The sequence below is a fragment of the Callospermophilus lateralis genome, chromosome 7 (genome assembly GCF_048772815.1).
Source record: "Callospermophilus lateralis isolate mCalLat2 chromosome 7, mCalLat2.hap1, whole genome shotgun sequence".
Taxonomy (NCBI): Eukaryota; Metazoa; Chordata; class Mammalia; order Rodentia; family Sciuridae; genus Callospermophilus; species Callospermophilus lateralis.
Window position 1 is genome coordinate 118,567,014 of NC_135311.1, and position 25,296 is coordinate 118,592,309.

Here is a 25,296-nt window from a genome sequence, read left to right on the forward strand (position 1 = left end):
CATAACAAAAAGGTGCTGAAAGTAAAAATTAAAGACCTAAATAAATGAAAAGATCCTGTTTTCATGGATTACAAGACTTAATATTGTTAAGACAGCAATGTTCTCCAAAGCAATGGACAGATTTGATGCTACTGTTTCAAAATTCCAGTGGCCTCTGTTTTTTTGTAGAAAAGGAAAAATCAATCCTAAAATTTATATGGAATTTCAATAAACCTTTGAACAGACAAAAGAATATTGAGGAATCTCATCTTCTGGTTTTAAAACTTAATACAAAGCACAGTACTCAACAGTGTGTACTGCCATAAAAACAATCATATCAACCAATGGATTAGAATTGAGGGTCCAAAACAAACATAGACATGTAGGAAAGCAGGCAGGCAGGCGCGCGCGCGCGCGCGCGCGCGCGCACACACACACACACACACACACACACACACACAACTTGGCCAAATGATTTCCTACAGTAGGGGTTTTAAGACAATTCAATGTATAAAGAGTAGCCTTATTAGGGAAATGAGCTAGGAGACATGGATATCTACATATAAAGGACAGTAGATCCTACCTCACATCAGATATAAAAGTTAACTCAAAATGGACCAATGATGTACATATAAGATCTAAAACTGTACAACTCTTAGAATATAAACGTTCATGACTTTGATTTGGCACAGGTGACAACAAAACAGCAAACCCTTCACCCCCACCCCCCAAAAAAGAAATTCAACTTAATCAAAATTTAAAAATTTTGATTCAGGGAACACTATCAAGACAATGAAAATAAAACCCAGAAAACAGGATAAAATGTTTTCAAATCACTATCTGCAAGAGTTTAATACCCAGAATATATAAATGAATCCTATTACTCATTAATAAAATTTTTTAAATAGGCAAAATTTTTTTTTAAAGAGAGAGAAATTTTTTAATATTTATTTTTTAGTTTTCGGCGGACACAACATCTTTGTTTGTATGTGGTGCTGAGGACCGAACAAAGGCCGCACGCATGCCAGGCGAGCACGTCACCGCTTGAGCCACATCCCTAGACCAATAGGCAAAATTCTTAGACATTCTGTTTCCAAAGATATAAAAATGTCCATTAAGTACATGAAAACATGCTTAATATCATTAGGGAAATGCAATTCAAAACCACGATGAGATACCACTTATCCACCAGAAAGGTTATTTTAAAAAGGGGTTGCAGTGGGGATGTACTGCAGTGATAAAACAATTGCCTAGGACAAACTGTGTAAAGCCCTAGGACTGAACTTCAGCATGAGGTGGATGGGGGTGTATGGTTATTAGCAAGTATTAACAAGGATGCAGAAATATTAGAATCCTCATATACTGTTGCTAGGAGTATAAAATGGGCAGCCACTATAGAAAAGTTAATCATAGATACCATATGACCCAGCAATCCTACTCCTGGCCATATACAAAACAGATGTCAAGTAAAAACTTGCAAATGAATGATCATGATCACCAAAGAAGTTAATAACTCAAATGTCCATAAATGGATAAACAAAATGTGGCACATCCATGCAATGCTGTACTATTCAGCATAAAGAGGAATTATGTTACAATATGAATAAACCTTGAAAATATTATGGTAAGGGAAAGCCAGACATAAAAGGCCACATTACGCGAACATAGATATAAAATACCCAAAAGAAGCAAATATACAGAGACAGAAAACAGACTCTGACGCTAAATGGGTATGGAGTTTCCATTTCAGATGATAAAAAAGTTATGAAACTAGATAGAAGTAATTATTGCACCCACTAAATTGCACAATTTAAAGTGGTAAATCTTTAATGATACATATATTTTCCCATAATTTATAAACAAATAAATGCCAAATATATATATATAATTTTTGCAAGTTACTTTTTAACATGTATGTCTCTTAGAATTCCCTGTGTCAGGACATATAGAAGCAAGTCATTTCTTTTTAACTATTGTACAGTATTCCACAATATGGACATATTAAAGTTGATTGAACTATAACTCTTGATTAATAGTTGGGGGGGTTTCTAACTTATTACTGTTTAAAAAATATTACAATAAAAATTAAAGATTATGTCTACATATGTATGTGTATTCCTCTGGAGACATATACTGATTGATAGATTTGCTAGGACAGAGTCTACATGCATTTAACATTTTAAATGCCACTGTTAACCTGCTTTCTGAAAAGACCAACAACAGTGTAGGTAAGTTATTTAACCTTCATATGCCTCAAGTTCATCAATGGAAAATGTGGTGAAACTTGCTATACTTCAAGGGATCATTCAAATAATAATAATTACATGAGTTTATATATGAGTTATACAATGAGTTTACCTTAATGCACAGTTTATTAGTAATGATCGTTAGGTGTTACCTGGTACATGTTGTCTATTAAGCCTTCTCCCCACTGTTCTTTCCTATCTTTGACAGTTTTCTCTATATTATTGTATGTTTTATTATTGTATATTTTATATATTATTATATATTTCATAAAGGTGTTTTTCATATCTATTGGCTAATAATTCTTGGTTATATATGGTAATACCATGAGCTAAGAAAGCACTCTCAATTTGTATGAAAATGTGGAAAACAGACCCAAAACAGATGGTTAACAGAAACATTAACTGAAAAATCATTTGGTAATATATCTTTGCCCCAGAAATTCAACTTTCAAGAATTCACCCTAAAGAAATAATTAAGCCATGTATAAACATATATACAAAATGAAATTCAACAAAGCATCACATAACAGGAAAAAAATCTCATCAATTAAACATTATCAATGTATGTATCACAAACCTGATAAAAAGCTGATTATGATATACCATTAATTTAAAAAATAGGTCATAGAAACATGGAAGAATAATTTTGTTGTTTAAACATTTTTCTTCATTGTCATCTTTTCCATCTAATGTTAAAAGTGATGGCCAAAGACTTGATTCTAAGTTGCATTCAGTTTCTTTTTATGTATTTTCTGTCTTCAAATTTTCTTGGAATTACCATTATTATTATTATTATTATTACCACCAACATTATTACCATGGATTTAACATAGGGTGCTTTACCACTGAGCCACATCCCAAGCCCTTGTAAATTTTTATTATTTATTTATTTATTTTGTACCAGTGATAGAACCCGGGGTACTTAACCACATCCCCCAGCCCTTTTTTATATTTTATTTAGAGACAGGGTCTCACCAAGTTGCTTAGAGTCTTACTAAGTTGCCTTGCAAATCAATGTGATTACAGGAGAGTGCCACTGTGCCCAGATATTTTTTTTTTTGAGTCAGAGTATAACTAAATTGCTTATGGACTCTCTAAATTGCTGGGGCTGGGTTTGCTTTTTTTTAAGTTTTGATGGCCCTTTTATTAATTCATTAATTTCCAGTGCTGAGAATTCAACCCAGTGCCTCTCACATGCTAGGCAATCACTCAAACCCCAGTCCCTGAAGCTGGCTTTAAACTTGCAATCCTCCTGCCTCAGCCTCCCTCACTGGTGGGATTACAGGTATGTACAACCATGCCTAACTACCATAATTATTTTTAGAAAAAAGAGAGCAATCTGAGATATCAACATAAGTAACCTTTTAAAACTTTTAAAACATTGTTAAGCTTATTTTTTTTAAAAAAATTGATTTTAAATATTTTATGAAATTGATTTAAAAATATTTACTGCCTCTGATCATTTATTTGTTAAAGTATGGGCATTTTAATAGTATTGCTATATAAAGTCATTTATTAACATAAATAGAATGAATACTCAAGAAAAAAAAATCTTTCACAGGTTTATAATTGGCTTCACAAAATATATCTTATAGACAGCAAAATACCTGACATAATGTACTCAAGTATATTGATTGAAATCCCTGCAATAAACATGTTTTGAATATAATTAAACCATTAGAATATTAATAATGAAAAGAACTAAAAATGAAAGAAACTAAAAATTCTGATTTAAATTTTTTTTCTTTTTTTAGAGTTTAGAGACTAAATCAAAATAGAATGGGAACTTTTAAACAAACATGCCACTTCAATTCTGTGGGAAAATAAATGCTATCTGCATAACCAGGCTACCCTTCAGAAACAAGGTCCATCAGAAATATCCTTATATCACATAAAATAATGAATTTTAGATGGTTTAAAGATATTAATCTTTTTAAAAAAAAAAACAATTATTTGAGAAGTTAACATTTTCTATTTTAAGTAAAAAGACCATACTAAGAAACAGGAACCCCAGGAAACATAAAAGAAAATAAATACATATCAGCTACTTAAAAAAGGAATACTTTTTTTATAAAAAATGTTTTTAGTTGTTGATAGACCTTTTTTAAAAATTTACTTATATGAGGTGCTGACAATCGAACCCAGTGTTTCACATATGCCAGTCAAGTGCATTACCGCTGAGCCACAGCCCCAGTACCAAAAAGGAATACTTTTGAATGATAAAATAGAACACAAAAATTAAAGACAAAAGTATATTAGAGGGTTGGGACTGAGCATTTGCCTGGCATATATGAGGCACTGGGTTCGATTCTCAGCACTGCATATAAATAAATAAAATAGTTGTTTCTATCAACAACTAAAAAAAATTAAAAATATATTAAAAATATATTTCAAACAGTTATTTTACAGTTAATATCCTCAATTTACAACATAGCCTACAAATACAAAGGAAAAATCCAAAACGACTACCCCCAAAAGACATACTGCTTTACAAAAATTAGAAAAACGCACACTAAAACTAAAAGATGGCATTTTTCATTTTACTCATTAGAATAATAAAAATTAAAAAAAGAGGAATACTAAAGATTCATGAATTGCGCACTTATACACATTGGTATGATTTTTAATCACTATAAATAATCTGAAAATATATTAATAGTGGTAAATTAAATGCTTTACATGCATATATGCTTTGACCTAGAAATAAATACATCAGTTCAAAAGATATGTAAACAAAATATTTACTGAAGTGTTGCTTTGACAAGTAAAGATGTAGAGAAAAGGGATTGTACACTGCTGGCTGGTAGAAATGTAAGCTGGTACAGCCATTAGGGAAAAATGTTTGGAGAGTCTTTGAAAAACTAACAATAGAAAAACTAAAGGATCCAGCAATTTTGCTTCCAGGAATTTAGTCAAAAAATCTAACATCAGTTTATCAATGAGATGTTTACATTTCCTGTGTACACTGCATCACTACACACAACAGTGAAATTATGGAGTGACAGATGGCATGGATAAAAAAAAATGTATATACACAATGGAATACTATTCAGTCTTTTAAAAGAAGGAAATTCTATTATTTATGATAGAGAACAGAGATAGAATTAGAGATTATTATGCTGAGATATGCCAGGCAGAGAAAGACAAATGCCAAATGTTCTTACATATATGTCGCATCTACAACAACTCAAAACTGAACTAAGTTGCAGGTAGGAGCAAGAAGTTCTAGTATGCTATTCACAGTATGATGACGGTAGATAATAATTAACTGTGTACTCCAAAAAGCTAGAAGAAAAGGCTGGGGATGTGGCTCAAGAGGTAGCGCGCTTGCCTGGCATGCGTGCGGCCTGGGTTCGATCCTCAGCACCACATACAAACAAAGATGTTGTGTCCGCCGAAAACTAAAAAATAAATATTAAAATTCTCTCTCTCAAAAAACAAACAAAAAAAAAGCTAGAAGAAAAGATTTTGAAAGTTTTGATGGTCTGAATGGAAATAAGTAATAGATCTTTGAGGAGATAAATATATTTAACCTCAATTAAACATTACATAATGTATATTACACCTGTATAAAAACACAGTACCCTGTTAATAGGTACAGTTTTTGAAGTTTTCTCTTTTTCCTTTTTGGTATTTGGGACTGGACCAGGGCACTTCACCACTGAGTTTACATCTTGAGTCCTTTTTAAAAATTTGGAGACAGGGTCTCACTAAGTTGCTGAGGATGGCCTCAAACTTGAGATCTTCCTGACTCAGCCTCCTAAATTGCTGGGATTACAGGTAACTACCATACCTACTGAATATGTACAATTTTTGTGTCAGTTAAAAAATAAATTCAGGGGCTGGGGATGTGGCTCAAGCGGTAGCGCGCTCGCCTGGCATGCTTGCGGCCCGGGTTCGATCCTCAGTACCACATACAAACAAAGATGTTGTGTCTGCTGATAACTAAAAAATAAATATTAAAAATTCTCTCTCTCTCTCTCTCTCTCTCCTCTCTCACTCTCTCTTTAAAAATAAATAAATAAATAAATAAATAAATAAATAAATAAATTCAGGGATGAAGCTGTTGCTCGGTGGTAGAGTGCTTGCTTAATACACATGAGGCCCTGAGTCAATTCCTAGCACTGCAGAAAGAAAAAAAAACAAAAAATAGAAAAAAATAAATTTAAAAGAACAAATATTTTTAAAAGGAACATACTACTTCATGAAGATAATTTACTTAACCATGCTGGTGGGCATTGTGGTTATGTCTTTTTTGGGGGGCAATGATGTGTGAACTTGAGAATATGAGTTTTGAAGAGGCTTGCAAAAACTGACTTTACAAGCAAAAAATTTTAAAATATTTCCAGAAAATGTTCAAACTATTTTCTAGAAAGCCTGTATTAATTGCTTCCAACTACATAGGACCTCCATATCATAGCACAAGTGCTGTTATCTTTTGATCTTTATTGATGTGATAAACAATGAAGTATCTATTACATTTAATTTGCATTTAGAAAATTTACACCAAACTACATGATCAATACACACAAAACTCATAGTTGTCTATGCTTCTTTAGGAAATTGCTATTTATGCCCTTTTTGTTCATTTACCTATGAATGCACTTTCCCCAATATCTGTTATCCTACTGTTTTAATTTAGCTTATAAAAGGCCACTACATGAATAAGACTTTTTAATCAGAGAGTGGTTCATTAATAAATAACATAAGAACAATATTAGATAACCAGTATATATTATAATTGTTTGGCTTAATTCACAGTTCTTTTAGAATTATTAAAAATGCAATTAATTTCATAACAGCCACTTAATATGATACCTGCTGAATTCCAAGGCACAAGTATAAGATACTGTCTGGATCATACTTTTCACCATTTGGTCTCCGCACCTCTTGGATAAACTGGCATAAGCCCAAACTCAATTCAGCAAAAGTGCAGGACAGAATATCTTCCTTCAGCTTTCCAGAGCGGACTGTGGAAAGGTAGAAAACATCTGAAATATTAACTTACAACAAACACAGTAATATTACTTGATTCACTGAAATAAACCCTGAGTACTATGGTGCTTAGGCATTGTGGTATAGACTATGGATTAAAAACAGGTCCTGATCTCAACACTTTCAGTTAGGGAAATAAAGACAATGTAGTACATATACTGCTAATATAAAGATTTTGTTTGCACAGGATTCTGTGAAAGCAAATGAGAAACATCTAATAGGGAAGAGTCAGGTTAGATTCTGGAGGAAGTAACACAGGCAACACCTTAAAAAGTGAAGAGTTTAAAAGGTGAATAGGTAAAAATTCCAATGTGAGGATACAAAAAGATATCCCAACATATATTCTATAGAACTCTAGTTCTATGTGAACTTCCTCTGAAGAATTCCCAGTGCCTACTGGCACATTAAAGACTAAAAATATTTATAAAAAAGAATGCTGCTGAACTTTCTTTAACTCCGATTTGACTACAGATTATCACAAATACAGTAAAACATCTTCATGCCTTTAGAAATGATAGAACACAGTATTCTTACATCCGCTGGGCCAAAAAGGTGCAAAGATTCAGGGAATTTAGGTGCATAGAAGAAAAGCAAGAAGGGCAAGTTAGGGCAGATCACGATGAGTCTCATGTATTGTATTAAGATGTTTGAAGAAAACCATTTTGGGTAGAGAAGTTACCAATTTGATTTGTATAAGTTCTATTGCAACAGGTTGATCCATGTTGTGAGGTTAGTACTAAAAAACACCCTTTCTAGTTCTTGCTCTTCTGCATTTAGCCAAGACTACACATTTTCAAAGATACACGTGGGTCTCTCCTGTGTGGTGTTTTTTTTGTTTCTGTTTTTGTTTTTTTGGTACTGGGTATTGAACTCAGGGGCACTTGACCACTAAGCCACATCCCCAGGCCTATTTTGTATTTTATTTAGAAACAGGGTCTCGCTGAGTTGCTTAGTGCCTTGCCATTGCTAAGGCTGGCTTTAAACTTGAGATTCTCCTGCCTCAGCCTTCTAGGCTACTGGAATTACAGGCATGCACCACCATGCCTGGCTCCTGTGTTGGTTTTGCACAGGCAAGCAGAGGTTCATAAGGGCATGGACTAAGCTTGGTCTTTTTACCCCAGATCATAGCAATGAAGCCTGGTACATAATAAACATTCAAGGAGTATTTTACAGGTGATTCAGTAGTAGAAATGGGTAGGCATGTCCTATGGCTACTGCATGTAGGTCTTGTAGTCTAAAACAATATTACCTCTGCACTCTCACTATCACCCTTTCTTTCTTTCTTGTTGCGCAGGCTGGTCTCGAATTTCTGAGCTCAAGTGATCCTCCCACCTCAGCCTCAGTCCCTCAGCTGGGACTACTGCTGTGCCTGGCTTCCTTTCTTTTATGAGACAAAGAGTGCCGTGGTTCAAAGTGGGTGGTCATCGGCCTAATAAATCCCCATAACAGGATAATATTTACAAAACCTTGGAGCATAAAGATTACACTTATCTGTAGGAATTCCAATGATGTCAGTCATAGCTAAGAGTAACAACTAACAGCTCCAACAAGGAAGGCTGTGTATTACCCAAGACCAATAGGACAGACCACTAGCGAGTGAAGCCAAGAGCATATGCAATCAAACAGGTGTAAGAGAGAAGATACATTTGGAAAGTGACCTCCCCCCAACCAAAAAAAAAAATCTAGTTAAAATGATTACACTTATACATTTATACCCCACCTCATTTCATAAAGATTATATAGGTAGAAAACATAATAAAAAGAAAAATATAAATTGAAAATAAAATTCAGAGAGGCTAAGATGTAGCTCAGTAGTAGAGTACTTGTCTAGCATGTGTGAGCCCCTGGGTTCAATCTCTAGTACCTCAAAAAAAAAAAAAAAATGGGATATCAAAACTAGTAAAAAATGCAGGCTAGGATTGTGGCTCAGTGACAAAGCTCTTGCCTTGCATCTGTGAGGCACTGGATTCGAGCCTCAGGACCACATAAAAATAAATAAGCAAAATAAAGATATTTTAAAAAAAAACTAGTAAAAAATGAAAATTATTTGGCTCTTAAAATTATAATATTGCTTTTAACTATTTTATTTGATTCCAAGTTTCCTGGAAGCCGAAGTGAAACAAATATTGTCAGTTATAAATGGATATAATTTTAGGAACAATTCTTATCAAAGCAAGGCTTTTTTTATTTCCAGATATTTTTCATAAAAATATGAAAAAAAATATCACACTGCGTTACATATGGGTTACTATATAGACAAGAGGATAAAGAAAACTTTTTGATGCACTTGTCTGGTGTTAGAAAAAAAATTCCTCATATTTGTCTAATAAATTCAATACCAGAAGACACAATCTTACCTTTACACCTTTATAATAACCTTTAAAATTGAGATTTTCCATCTTAAGAATCAAAAGTTAAAACCTTTAGACATTCAACTTACAAATTTATATCAACAAATTATGAATAATTTAAAACAAATGCAGAGGAAAGAAACAAGTTTTACCTCTACAGCCTGACTCTGAGGACTCTTGAGAGAGGACCTGGTCTTGAGCACTTCCTAAGTGGTCAGAACATGGGCTGGATGAGGCATGTTCACCTCCTTGGAGAGAAAAAGAAAATTAAAAGGGTTAATTAAGTAAAGCCAAACTCAGTTTTATAGTTTTTGATAAAAGAACTATCCCTTTTGAGTTAATTTATGGCTTTGCTTATTTATATTTCCCTTGCCTAAATCAAGACACAAATTCATGCTGTTAACGTTTACCTCCACACTTTAGATCCCCCTGCTCTTCCTTGGCATTTTTCCACTGAACCCAATTCTTCCAGGCATTCACCCCATACATATATTTCAGGGTCATTCCAGACACAGAACACCCTTGAAAGGCTCCTTGAATAAGACTCCTGGGCTCCATAGCCACTATAGACTTCTTCCGTCCCTGTAAGAATTCCAAAAATTTACAGAATATAAAAATGCAGTTTGGATCTTTAAGAATCAGAGTTCTCAAAGCCAGAAAGGGCATAAACCTATAGGATATGAAATTTAGTATTATATCATTAAGATTTAGAGTTCTAAATGGGCATGGTAGCACATGCCTGTAATCCTAGCAGTTTGGGAGCCTGAGGCAGGAGAATGCAAGTTCAAAGCCAGCCTCGAAATTTAGCATGTGTCAAAATAAAAAATAAAAAAGGGATGGAGATGTGCTCAGTGATTATTAAGCACTCCTGGGTTAATCCCTGGTCCCCTCCCTCCAAAAAAGATTCAGAATTCTTAGAGCTGAATAGGGCTTTACAGATTATTTAAACCAATCCATATTAAAAGAAAAAAAAATGCATTAATATAGAAAATCACCTTGTACTAATTACCAACATTTGAGTACTTAGTGTGTTCCAAACACTGGCTCCACCCAATGAAAGATAGATATCACTATTATTACCAGTTGGGCCTATTTAATAGAACATATTTTGAGTAATCAAAAAAAAAAAGGCCTTTAAAAATTCTCTAACCACATTGGAACTGAATTAGAACCCTCTGATGGAAATATGCTAAGAAAATTCTCCAAAATCATAAATTAATAGTATACTTATAAATATTCCATGGGTCAAAGAAGAAATTACAAATGGACATGCAGCTCAATGGTAGTAGTGCACTTGCCTCACATGCACAAGGGTGATGGGTTCAATCCCTAATACCACAAGGGGGACAAAAAAATAAAATAAAGAAAGAATTTTAAATGCAATTAGAAAACATTGTGAACATAAATGAAAATAAAATGTCATCAAAATTTCTGTGATGGAGCTAAGACTTTAAATGCTTTTATGAAAAAATGATATAAAAATTATAATATATATTCTAACCTTTATTTTTTTTAGTTGTAAATGGTCATAATGCCTTTATATTATTTATTTACTTATTTATTATTTTTATGTGGTGCTGAGGATCAAACCCAGTTCCTCACATGTGTCAGGCAAGCACTCTACAACTGAGCCACAACCCCAGCCCCTAAGGCTCGATCTTAATAAACCAGAAAAGAAACTAAGAAGGAAATGTTTAAATAAGAGCAAAAATCAGTGGAGAATAAAAAGAGACAGAAGAGAATAAAAAGAGACAGAAAAATTAATGAAATGAAACTGATGATCTGAATAGCTACAGAAACTAAATTTACAATTTAAAACCTTCTCCACAAGAAACACCAGATCCAGAAGGGTTCACAGTTGAATTTCACTAGTTAAAGAAATTATACAAATTGTATTTCACATAACAAGAGAGAATTTGATATCACCAACACCCTGATACCAAAACCAAAATCATTACAAGAAAACCATGTGAATAATTCTTGAACAGAGACACTTAAAACCTTAATGAAATATTAGCAAACTGAATTCTGTAATATATAAAAAAAACAAATAAATATATCATTTTTTTAAAAGTAGGGTTTATTCTAGGAATGCAAGTTTAATCATTTGGATTTTTTTTTTTTAAAGTAATATATTTTGTCATTTAACAGACTCAAAAAAGGAAAACCGGATACTATCTCAAAAGAAGCAAGAAATCCACCAAACAAAACTCAACAGCCAACCCTGGTAAGAATCTGCAGCAGATCAGGAAAAGGGAATGTCCTCAACCTGGTGGAGGCCATACAACCTGGTGGAGGGATACCTACAGGAAAACAACACACTAAACGTTGCAAGACTAAACCCTTTTGCCTGAAGATTAGAAACAATGCAAAAAAGGTCATCTTAGTAATAATAATCAGGAGAGGTCTTAGCTAAGTTTGATACAGCAAGAAAAAAGGAAAATACATTCAGATTAGGAAGGAAAGAGTAAAACTAAAACTTTTTTTTTGCCACAAATAATATGATTATCTAGGTAGAAAATCATATGAAATTTAATGGCGCAAAGGTAAAGAACATAGACTAAACACACAATCATTTGCATTCTTACATACTAATAAGGAATACAGAAATGAAATTTTAAAATACTACCACTTATAACAATTAAAACTAACTTACCATTTATTTATTTAGCAGTGCTGGGACTGAACCCAAGGGTTTCCTATCCCTAAACTATATTCCTGTCCCTATTTTATTTTGAGACAGAGAGTGTTGCTAAGTTGCCTGGGCTGGCTTGCAAATAGTGATCCTCTTATCTCAGCTTCCCAAGCCACTGGGGTTACCGACATTTGTTACTGTGCCCAGCACAGAAACAAATTTAACAGACTATAAAAAGAATGAAAGGTAAAAAGCACTGCTGAGAAAGCAAGGCACAGTGGTGCATACCTATAATACCAGCTAGTTGGGAGGGCTGAGGCAGGAAGAGCACATCAGCAAGTCCAGCCTCAACAACTTGGTGAGACAAAAAAGAACTGGGGATGTTGTTCAGTGGTAGAACATCCCTGATTTTAATCCCCAGTATTGCATACAAAACAAAAAGAAACAAACATAAGAGAATATCTTAGGTAACATGAGTTGGGTAAAGGCACAAAATGGCAAATATGCACATGAAAAGATGTTCAAAATCATCAAACACACAATCAGAATATACTCTACTACAAAGTCACTGGACTGGTAAAATTCCAACTCCACAATACCAAGTGTTTGCAAAGTCATGGAGCTTACAGACTCTCACACACTTTAAAAAAAAATTTTTTTTTTTTTAGTTGTAGATGGACAAATATCTTTTATTTACTTTTATGTGGTGCTAAGGATCGAACCCAGTGCCTTATACATGCTACCACTGAACTACAATGTCAGCCCTTGTATGTTGGTAATTGGAATATGAAATAGTAAATTCACTTTTTTTTCTTTTTTCTTTTTTTGTTTTGTTGTTGTTGTTGCTGTTGTTGCAGTACTAGGGAGAGAACCCAGAGGTACTGTACCCCTAAGCTATATTCCCATCACCAATACTCCTTACCCCTGACCTTTATTTTAGGAGGAGGGTCTCACTAAATTGCTAAGGCTGGCCTCAAATTTACAATCCTTCTGCTGCAGCCCCCTGAGACACTAGGATTATTGGTATGTGCCACTATGTTTGGCAGTAGATCTATTTTCAAAAACAATGTGGCAGCTTTCCTATAAAGTTAGAAATATACTTAGTGTAAAACGTAGCAATCCCATTTTCTAAATATTTTTCTTCTGAGAAATGAAAATATATGTTAACACCAAGGCTTATTCTAAAATATTCTTAAAAATATTATTCAAAATATTCCAGACTTACAATCCTAGCTATTTAGAAGACTGAGGAAAAGGACTGCAAGTTTGAGGCCAGTCCTGGGCAACAAAATGAGACACTGTCTCAAAATAAAAAAATAAAAAGGTGCTGAGGAAGTAGTTCAGTGTAGTGCTTGTCTAGCACAATGTGTTTAATCTCAGTACCAAAATTAAAAAGAACAATAACAACAAAAGGCCCCAAAATGGAAACAACACAAATTTCTATTACTTATTAAACAGCTGCACAAATTTTAGTATGTCCTTATTAAATGCTACTCAAAACTATAAAGAACAAACCATTGAGACATGAAACATGTATGAATCTCAAAAACACTATGCTAAGTGAAAGAACCTAGACATAGCAGACAATATACTTATGAGACTATTTTTATGAAATTTTAGAAAAGGTAGACATTTATATCAACTGACACAGCATTCTGGCGGTGTCAGCACGTGGAGATGAGGCTGACGGCAAAAAGTTGTGAAAAACTTTCTGATTCTTTCAGGAAAAAAGCATTTTTCATAATTGTGGTAGACTGAACATACTACATACATGTGTCAAAGTCCATCACATTATATCTTTAGAATTTATTAAATCCAATTTTCTTAAGTCAACAGAGCCAATTAAAAAAATAAGGTTAGTATTCATTTAACTTTGTTAGGGGAAAGCCCTTTTAGCACAAAAGATTGCACATATGACCTTCATCATTACACTTTACTATATAAAATAGTGATCTCAAGTATTAGAACATAAAAAAGTAGCTAAATTTAGATTTCTTAAATGAGAAATATACATTTAAAAGGATTATGAAAACTTTTAAATATAATAAAACAAACCCTCAATTATAGAAAAGAAAAAGAAAGGAAGGAAGAGGGGGAGGGAAGGATGGAGGGAGGGTTGGTCTGTACTGAAAAAAAAATGTAACAGAAGGCCAGTGTAATCCCAGCGACCTGGGAGGCTAAAGCAGAAAAGGATTGCAAGTTTCAGCAATTTAGTGAGGCCCTAAACAACTTAGCAAGACCCTGTCTCAAAAAAAAAAAACAAACAGCACTAAAACAAAACGAAAAACAAGCTAGGAATAGATCAGTGGTAAAGCATGCCTGGGTTCAATTAATTAAAATGAAATGTGGGGAAAAAAAATAACGAAACTGAACTTCAAGACATAAAAACAAAAGCACAAAAACATAAGGTTGTAAAATAATGAACACAACTGCCCCATTCTGGCTATTACAGAGTTTTATAAACAACAGGAACTAATAAATACTGGTAGAATAAAGGAAAGAAAACTCTAGAAAAATTAAGTTGCTGCTTACTCTTCGTCTGGGCTGGGGAAAACCATCTCTGTGTCGTCTTCTTGTTCGGGAACGTGCCTGGATCCCCTGTCCTTTGTTAAGTGGGTCAAAGGATTCTATGATAATCAGCAGAAAGCATGATATACGTTAATTAACTTCCAGATTTAAATAAAGATTTAGACTGGGGAAATACTAAGTAATCATCACTATAGCCATTATTTTGTCATGAGAATTTACTTATATACTTAAGAGAAACGAGGGATATAGCACTTAAATGAAAACTTTACTAACAAGAAAATTTCATACAGAACAGTTACTGTGAAAAGGGTAAGATAATAATGTTCAAAAACCAATGTTCAAAGCAGTGACTTGGGAGGCAAAGGCAGGAGCATAGCAAGTTAAAAGCCAGCCTCAGCAACTCAGTGAGCCCCTGTCTCAAAATAAAAATACAAACAACTGGGGATGTGGCTCGATGGTTAAGAGTCCCTGGATTCAATCCCTGTTACCAAAACCCAAAAACAACAATAATAAAAAACACAAAATAATTTAACCACTTTTGAGAACAAAATTGCACAAACCAAAGCCAGAAAAGACAGGAATCACTTGTACCCTAGATTACCTCTAGTACATTTTAACTGCTTTATAATATGAATCTGGAGTTTTACCAATCTTCTAAAATAAAGGACTTTAAGTGAATAGGTTATATTGCACAAACCTGATGGAAAATCTGCTTCCAGATCCTGTTCGGTTTCCCCTTTTGAGAACTGTTTCAGTTCTGAATCAGCTTCTTGCACAGCATTTGTCTTTAAGGCATAATGATTCAATTCTTCTTCCCAGCTATGGGGAGTAGATACTGCCTCTGATTCAAGATCACCACTATATGTACTTCCTTGGTCTGAAATATTAAGGATATTTCAGAAAATAAGGTAGTCTCAAAAATAAGAAACCCTCAAAATAAGATAGTCTCTTTACATGCTTAGAAACCTTCCTAAACTTCTGAACACCAAATCTGAAATACAACCAATGAATAATTATCTAGGTACACTTAAGAACAAAGCAATTTGTTCACCTGTCTCACAGAACTGAATTCATATTCTTGGTAAGCACATTAAAGCTTAACTCCATCCTTAAAACAAATATTTGGGGCAGTTTTTATTATTCTCACTAAGGATTAGCATACACCACGGACACTTGATGCCCCTTAAAATAATTAAAATCACAAATATTACATGGAATTCTTTTCAGACTTTAATTACTAACAAAGGATAGGATTTCAAAGAACCAAAGTATATTTACAACTACAAACCTTTTTCAAATATTTTAGTGTCTAGAAAGAGTTCCTGTTCAGAAGTCTGAGATCCTAAAGGAAAAGTAAAGCACATAATAAAATGATTTATAAGTAAACAAAAAACAAACTGCATCTCAAATGAGATGACTATTATATACATGCACAATGCCACAGAGTTCTAAGTAAACAGACTTTAGAACAAAAATAATGAAACACTAGTGGCAAAAGCAGTTAAATCATCATCACTATTAATAGTGGCTATACTTCTAGGAAGCAGTATAAAAAGTCATGAAGAAAGGAATTTTCACTTTTGATTTTATACTTTTCTGCTATATAAAATCCTTCTTTAAACCATATCCCCCAAATTTATTCAAAGATTAACAAATCTGCTTTGTTTCCCTAAATATAATAATCCTTACTATCAAACTGAAAAAATAAATAAACAAACTTATAATTAAATGTTACATTAGCTGACCATGGTGGTGCACACTTGCAATTCTCAGTTATTCAGGAAAGCTAACATGGGAGGATGGCATGTTCAAGGACAGCCTTAGCAACCTGGCAAGCCCCTTTCTCAAAATAAAAACTACAAAGAACCAGGTAGAGCACCCCTGGTTTTCAATACCCAGAAAAAAAAATAAGTTACATGAAGTTACATGAGCATTCAGCATACAGAACTAAACAGAACATAGTACAATCAACTCTAAAGTATGTGGAAAGTACAAAGCTAGAAGAGTCAAGTGGTGGGTTTTTTTTTTTTTTTTCTTTTTTTCTTCCAGGTTACACAGAAACATTGGGATTTTCCCTAAAATCAAAGAGAAATTATAACCCCAGATTCCCTTAGCTGAAATTATTCTCTCCTACACTATGTTTCAAAACCATTTCATTTCATACATATTACAGTGATTATCATTATGTCTCTTGAAAAATAGTTTTTCAAGCTTTTTTTTTTTTAATCTGACTCAACTATAGACAAAGGCAAAAGTCATAGCATCTGCCCAGAGCAAGAACTTGACAAAGCTTCAATATTGATGTGAAAGGAGAAGTCAATTTAAAATGAGGTATATAATCAAAAATTGTCTGAATTTCCAAACTAAATATATTACCAGAGATTAGAAGATCAAGCACAGGGACATTTGGGACATTAAATTCCATATGTATGCATCAGAATTTTGAGATTTTAACATTAAAGAGCAAAATAACAGAAGGAACACTGGAAAAACAATAAATAAGTTTCCATCAATCTCTCAAAATATATGTGACTCAGAAATTTATTGGCTATACAACAGAAAAGTTGACAGCAGTTTTTTCAAATCCTTCAGTGTTCAGAAAATCACCTAGCATTTACTATGTAAAATCAAAATCTAACACTGAATAAAAGAAAATCTTTCAAGAAAAAAGTAAGCTTATTGACTCATCAGTAATTTATGGAAAGGTCTTTGTGAAAACTCAGCTACATATTTCAAATATTATGACAATTTTTCCACCTCTTTCTATATCCAAAAACCAAGGATGTGCTAATTAAGACTAGAAACCTTTCTGATATATTATTATATTTGGTTAATATGTACTCTGGCATCAGACAGATCTGGATACAAGTTCAGGTTCGACATTTGTTGACTACACAATCAGAGCAAATCTAATATTCTATTTTTCAGGTAAGAAATCTAAAGTAAATGATACCCTCCTCACAGGGCTGTTGTAAAGATTAAAATGAAATAGACAGGAGCTGGGGGTATAGCTCAGTGGAAGAGCGCTATATCTCGCACATGTGATGCACAGGGTTTGATCCTCAGCACCACACAAAAATAAATAAAGATATTGTATCCATTTTTTAAAAATCTTTAAAAAAATGAAATGACAATGCACATAACACAATGCTAAAGGAATGGGAAATATGGATGAATGTTACTATCATCCTTGTTCCAACCTATTAAAATGAGATTTATACATAAGCCATTTTGAGCCCAAAGGTTTTACATCTTAAGGTTCTGTTTACCCTTTATCAGCATGCTAGTTATTATATATCAGGAAGTCTTATATACAGATCATAGCTTTGAATATACAGATAAAATCAAAAAATGATCATAATTTAAATTTAAAAATTACCTGAATTATGAGAAATTTTGTAGATTTTTTCTTTCTTTCTTTACTTTTCTTTGAAAATTTTTATGAGGCTTAGGGAGCACAAAGTAAATCCAAGGGCACTTAATCATTGAGTCACATTGCCAGCCCTTTTTATTTTTTATTTAGAGACAGGTTCTTGCTAAGTTGCTTAGGGCCTCACTAAGTTGCTGAGGCTGGCTTTGAACTTGTGGTCCTCATGACTCAGCCTCCCAAGCCACTGGGATTACAGGTGTGTGCCACCATGCCTGACTTCTTTCTTTACTTTTAAAGATTGTACCAACCTCCTTGGGATAGAGTCTTTTCCTTCTCTTCATCTTCTGCAATCATTTCTGCCATCTCAAGGAGATCAGCTTCAAATGGATGTGTAGGAAGTTTTTCCTTAATGTCTTCTATATTTTCAGGGACTTTATCTTCATTGTCCATTGAGGATGGAATAAGCATGGGGACAGGCATCTGAAAGACCATGGACAGACTGAAAAGTTTCTTATACAATAGATTTGTACTCGAAACCATTATTTACAAGATTATTTAAGTATTAAAAACAATAAAGTCAAGATATTGTCACTGCTGATGATCATGTAGTCTTGACTGTTCATTTTTATAAGACTAGAACCATTAAAATAAAAGCTTAGTAAGTGCTTTTCTGAACACTCAACAAAATATGTCTGAATCCTTCAAAATAGTAATTCTATAACTCAGTTTCATTTTTGTTTTGGCATACACTCCTTGCTAACATTTTCGCACAACTATTTCCCTTAAGGATTCTATACAGGAAAAATAAATGTTCATATTAAAAAAAAAAAAATAGCTGGGCTGAGGTTGTGGCTCAGCGGTAGAGTGCTCACCTAGCTCATGTGAGGCCCTGGGTTCGATCCTCAGCACCACATAAAAATAAATAAACAAAATAAAAGTATTGTGTACAAATAAAAAATAAATATTTTTTTTTAAATAGCTTTCTTTAAAAAAAAAAAAAAACCTGAGAAATAAAAAATCACAGTATTCTTTTTACCCTGGCTAGAATCCCAAGATTCTAATGCATGCAGTTCCTGATCTTTTTCTATTTGAGTGATCTTACATCATAACACTCTCCAAGAAGGCAGGGTATAAATAAAAGCAGTCCGCTACATACTCCACAGCCAACCAGAATCAGTTATACTTTACTAGTGAGTGAAAATTTTCTTTAGAGAGCTATAAAATTTAAACTGAGGAAAAACACATGCTAAATTCGCCTTATCTCTACATGATTACTCACTGGAACAGGAATTCCGAAGGGGACTGGTGCATATTGAGTATAAAGATGAAGAGGTATCGGCACAAACACTGGCACAGGAACTGGCACCACAATAATCTGGGGCTGACTTGGAGTGTCTTCTAATGGAAGAAAAAATTGACAAAGGAAAAGAAAGGAAAAATATTTTAATAAAATATCTTCTAAAAAAGGTTATGGAGATTTGTGTTTCAAAGTGTTATCTCTAAGAAGATATGCACGAGAAAAGAAGTAAATACCTTCAATAAATAGTGCTGGAAAGACAAAATCCATATGCAGAAGAATGAACCTAGACTCCATATCTCTCATCACTTTAAAAAAAAAAATTAACTCAAAATGGACTGAAGAATTAAATCCAACATGTGCAACTATGATTAGAAGAAACCAGAAAATACTTTAGGACACTACTTTGAGCAACATAAATAAAATGACAAATGGAAATAATTAGAAGAGTTAAGAGACAAGCTACAGACTAGCAACAAACATCTGACAAGGGATTAATGTCCAGAATGTATAAAAAATTCGAATACCAGCAAAAAAACCCCACAAATAATCTGATTTTAAACTGGGCAAGTGATCTGAACAGATATTTCTTCAAAGAATAAATAAAAATAAGGGACAAATGCTAAGGTCTGAATGTGTGTGCCCACAAGACTCCACTGTAATTAGGCTTGGCCCCAGGGTGGTACTGTTGGGAGATGGGGAAACCTTTAAGAGGTAGAGTCTAGTCTATTGGGAGGTTCTTAGATCATTGAAATGGACTGTGGGATGCTAGTCTCCTTGTGCTCATGGTTCAAGATGCAATTATTTGCTTGCTCCCATACATTCTCCTCCAATGCTGTCCATGCCATCAAGTAATGAGTGGGATACCCTGAGTTGATGTCAACTGGCCTTTGAACATCCAAAATTCTGAGATGAAGAAATCTATTTTCTTTTTCTTTTTTTTTTTTTTTTAATATTTTTAGTTGTCGGGGCTGGGGATGTGGCTCAAGCGGTAGCGCGCTCGCCTGGCATGCGTGCGGCCCGGGTTCAATCCTCAGCACCACATACAAACAAAGATGTGTCTGCCGAAAACTAAAAAATAAATATTAAAAAAAATTCTCTCTCTCTCTCTCTCTCTCAATCTCTCTTTAAAAAAAAATACTCCTGCCTCATGATAGTTGATTTAAAAAAAAAAAAATTTTTAGTTATCAATGGACCTTTATTTTTTTTTTATGTGGTGCTGAGAATTGAACGCAGTGCCTCACACATGCTAGGCAAGTGCTCTATCACTGAGTCACAACCCCAGCCCCAAAATCTATTTTCTTTATAAGGTTAGTTGCCTTCATTATATTTACGAAAACACGTATGAAGAAATTCTCAACATCACTAATGATCAGGGAAACATAAATCAAAATCACAATGAGGGGCTGGGGTTGTGGCTCAGTGGCAAAGTGCTTGCCTAGCATGGGTGAGGCACTGTGTTCAATCCCCAGCACCACAAAAAAACAAATAAAGGTATTGTGTCCATCTACAACAAAAAAGAAAGAACGAGTTAAAAAAAAAAAATCACAGTGAGATATCATCTCAGAATGACTTATCAAAAAACAAAAAATAACAAATGCTAGCAATGATGTATATAAAGGGGAATTTTCCTATACTATTCATGGGAATATAAATTAATACACCTTTTATGGAAACAGTATGAAGAAACCACTGGGTGTTGTGGTGCATGCCTGTAAACCCAGAGACTTGGAAGTTTGAGGCAGGGAAACACTATTTGAGGACAGCCTTGGCAACTTAGTGAGATCCTGTCTCAAAATAAAAAACAGGGGCTTGAGTTGTAGCTCAGTGGTAGAGTGCTTGCCTAGCACATGTGAGGCACTGGGATCAATCCTTGGCACCACATAAAAATAAATAAACAGAAAGGTATTGTGTCCATCTATAACTTAAAAAAATAAAAAATATAAGTAAAAAAAAAAAAAAAAAAAGCTGGGGATGTGGTTAAGCTCCCCTGTGTTCATCTCAGGTGGGGGTGGGGGAAACATGATGAAAAAATAAGGCATTTGCCTTCTCAAGTAGCCACGTGGGAAGCTAAGTACATTCTGGACATTAATCCCTTGTCAGATGAACAGTTTACAAATGTTTGTTGCTAGTCTATAGCTTGTCTCTTAACTCTTCTAATTGTTTCCATTTGTCATTTTATTTATGTTGTCTCTGCTCTTTGGACCATATTCAAAAAAATCTTTGCTCAGACTAGTGTCCTAAAGCATTTTCTGGATTCTTCTAATAGTTTCATAGCTGCATATGTTGGATTTAATTCTTCAGTCCATCTTGAGTTGGTTTTTTTTTTTTTGTTTTTTTTTAAATGTGATGATTCTAACTCTCACTTTGGCCTGGAAGTTCAGGGCCAGCCAGGGCAACTTGGCAAAAGCCAGTCTCTGAAAAACAACTGCAAAAACTAGAAATAAAACTATCATTTAGAAAGAATACAGGATTCATTCTATTATTTAACAAAAAATATCTATAGAGAACTTTCTAAGTTCCAGAAAATGTTCTAAATAATTGTAAACTCATTGATGTAGGAGAATAAGTGACAAAAAGAGAAATGCTAATAATCTGACTAGGGTTACAGGTGAGAAAGTTGTAAGGCATCAATTTTAGCATCAATTTTTAGACAAAAAATATTTTATTTGATTAGCTAGGAAGTCAGTATTAACACAATAAAAAGAAATCACTAAATTAGCCATAGTTATTTTGTGTGGTCCATGGACCAGTAGCACTGACTTTACCTGGAAGTTTATAAAGTGTAAATTTTTAAAATCCACTGAATAAGAATCTACTTAGTGAGATTTTCAGGCAGAGCATATTAATGTTTGAGAAGCACTGGCCTATAGGACAACCTTACCGATTTAAGAGTCTAAGTTTCCTTTCTAGTTTAAAAATTCTGGGACTTTTGGATGGTAGTATAAGAAAACTATGCAAACCCATTCCCTAGTGAAACAAACAAAGTAGATGAAAACTACTAAAACTCTCTAGGAAACTGCTGAAAGGGCATAATAGCAAATGAAGAAACATTTCTTCAAGAAAAACTATTAAAATGCAGTAAGAATTGTGAATCTATGATATTCTAGCCCCTACCTGCTCTATCACCCAAGTTCAACTCAGTTCAACTTGACATAAGCTCCATTCTCAGTCACTACAGCAAGGAAGAGCAAACTTCTCTCCCCAATAAAGGATTACCAAACTCACCAGTATCAGGTAAGGATTACCAAACTCATCAGCATTTCTCACTCCCTCCAACTCAGGGCTGAAGAAACTAAATTGCTGGTGTGTGTGGCCACACTTTAGCCAACTTTCATTTACAGGATGAAGGATCTAAAATAGGAACAGGAGACTAAAAACACTGGGGTCCTGATCACCCTCACCCTAGCTCACTTATAGAGCCGAAGTTGCATGCCAGGAGAGGCCAACTAATAGATTTCATAGAAGAGACCCAGAGATTTTTTTCCTATGGAGAGAGGCAGTTTATAAGGAAAGAAAACTCTTCTTCAAAAAGAAGCTTTTCTGGGCTGGGATTGTGGGTCAGTGGTAGAGTGCTCGCTTAGCATGCACGAGGCACTGGGTTCTATCCTCATCACCACATAAATATAAAGAATGAAGAGATATAAAATAAAGAGATTGTGTCCACCTAAAACTTAAAAATAATTTTTTTTTTTTTTTTTTTTTTTTAAAAAAGCTTTTCTGAAGTTCTTCCCAAGGCAACTGACTTTATTTAAAACAGTGTGACGGGCTGGGGGTATAGAGAGTTAGAAAGAAAGAGGAAAGGAAGGGTGGAAGAACAAACAAGAGTTGTGGTAGATCAAACTTGAATAGCGTCCCCCCCTTTTTTGGTACCAGGGATTGAACTCAGGGGCATTCAACCACTAAGGCACATCCCCAGCCCAATTTTGTATATTATTTGGAGACAGGGTCTCACTGAATTGCTTAATGACTTGCCATTGCTGAGGCTGGCTTTGAACCTCCCAAGCTTCAGGGATCACAGGTGTGCGCCACCAAGCCCAGCATTAAATAGCCCCTCTTTAGAGGCTGCCTATATTACTCTATAAAGCTTATTCTTATTCCTCAATAAAACCATCAATAAGGAAATTAAACAAAGTGTTCACAGAATGCTATTATCAAGCAACTTTCTTCCCTTCGACCTAATTTGTTAAGGCCCAGGGAAAATAACTTTACTCATAGAGATGTTGTAAGAATTAAAATGGCAATATATATAAGCAATCCAAGACATTACACTGGAAAAAAATATGTACTTAAGGTAAACAGATCCCACATTCCTTTCCGATAAAAAAATAAAGTCCAAGGAACATACCTGTCTGGCATTCTTTATTTTGGGTATGTGGTTTGCAGGAAGTGGCTTTAGTCTGTGTGATAGGTTTACACAATAAAGCTTTATTCTTCAAAAGTCTTGGAGGCTGGCAAGGTGGCAGTTTCAGGGCATCTGTTTGTGTACTTGCCTAGTAAAAATTAAATCAGAAAGCAAAGAAGTGTTCAAAATATTATCATTAATTACAAGAAATATTATAATTTTAAAAGAAATACCAGGGGAGCAATATTGGCCAAATTATATTGTTATATTGTGTGTACGTACAAATATAACAACAGATCCCATCATTATGTACAACTACAGTGTACCAATAAAAAAAAGTGGCAAGAGAAAAACAAAAGCAATTATTATATGGGAATTATGCAGAAGACTGAGCAGTATTTCTGAATCATTAATAGTAATCAATGAGTAATAAGTATATACTGACTCAATGTATTTAGTTACCGCTCTGTACACCAAGTAAAATGCTAATCCTATTATATACATTGTTGATCAGCAAAAATACTAGCTGGGTTTGAAATTAGACCTGTTATATCTTAAACAAGTTAGAATTACAGAATCATTTTTAGAGGACTTAAGTAGGAACAACAGAATCAAGTATGATCATAAAACTAACTTGAATAAAGATGATATGAATTATTCCAGAAACCAGTAAACACTTTAGAAATGTCACTGTTCCAGACATGAGTTTTGTTCACTATTATTATTTTCTTCTTCTTTTAAGGGATATAGTAGAAAATATTAATTAGTTTTAAAACATGAATGGTTATTTACAGTATAATCTTCATGGGATAGGGTGGAGAATAAGCTACATTTTAAAAATATTTTATTGACAATCTAAGTATGTTACACATCATCTGAAAGTCTAAAAAATAAAATGCTTAAATTCTTTTTTTTTAATATATATATTTTCTTTGTTATAGTTGGACATAATAATAATTTCATTTATTTATTTTTATGTGGTGCTGAGGATCAAACCCAGGGCCTCCTGTGTGCAAGGCGAATGCTCTACCACTGAGCCACAACCCCAGCCCTAAATTGCCTACATTCTGTAAAATTTAACTCTTGTACAATTAAAAAAAAAAAAAAAAAAAATTCATTAACAGCATAATTGTAGTGAGCATTCAAAGAAATTAAAGTATACAAAAGACCCAGTTAAATAGCCAGGAAATCCTATTCCTAAACAAAGATTAAAAGAAATGAAATTTATTTATTAAATGAGGGTAAATTAGATTGTATTGTTCTGTATTGCATAAGAACAGAAAATAAATACAGTGACAATACCAACAAAAATTTTTTAAAAACTTACATCTCCAATGATTTTTGCGGTTACCGTTGGAACTGCACCTTGATATAAATGAAAACATAAATTTAGGATCTCTCACAATTATTTAAATATTAGTTTTAAAAGCTGATTATCTGTCTATAAGCACCAAGTCTCAAACTAAGAGCATGTTTATCTTCATTCAATTCAGTGGAAGAAACTAGCAGTTCTAAAGTAAGCATAAGATGACAGACATGGAAATACTTT

At 33.8% G+C, this 25,296-nt stretch overlaps 1 protein-coding gene across 6 annotated transcripts in view; it reads right to left on the minus strand.

The window, feature by feature from the left end:
- Zmym4 (zinc finger MYM-type containing 4) overlaps positions 1 to 25,296 on the minus strand; it is a 144,332-nt gene that overhangs the window by 8,991 nt on the left and 110,045 nt on the right. For all 6 annotated transcript variants that reach the window (XM_076860765.2, XM_076860764.2, XM_076860761.2 and 3 more), the window contains 10 exons: positions 25,075 to 25,112; positions 23,751 to 23,895; positions 19,385 to 19,503; positions 18,414 to 18,585; positions 16,024 to 16,077; positions 15,433 to 15,612; positions 14,739 to 14,833; positions 9,982 to 10,153; positions 9,724 to 9,819; positions 7,044 to 7,195 (listed from right to left, as the gene is read on the minus strand). In XM_076860765.2, the coding sequence (XP_076716880.1) occupies positions 7,044 to 7,195; positions 9,724 to 9,819; positions 9,982 to 10,153; positions 14,739 to 14,833; positions 15,433 to 15,612; positions 16,024 to 16,077; positions 18,414 to 18,585; positions 19,385 to 19,503; positions 23,751 to 23,895; positions 25,075 to 25,112 (1,223 nt within the window). The remainder of the gene's footprint in view (positions 1 to 7,043; positions 7,196 to 9,723; positions 9,820 to 9,981; positions 10,154 to 14,738; positions 14,834 to 15,432; positions 15,613 to 16,023; positions 16,078 to 18,413; positions 18,586 to 19,384; positions 19,504 to 23,750; positions 23,896 to 25,074; positions 25,113 to 25,296) is intronic.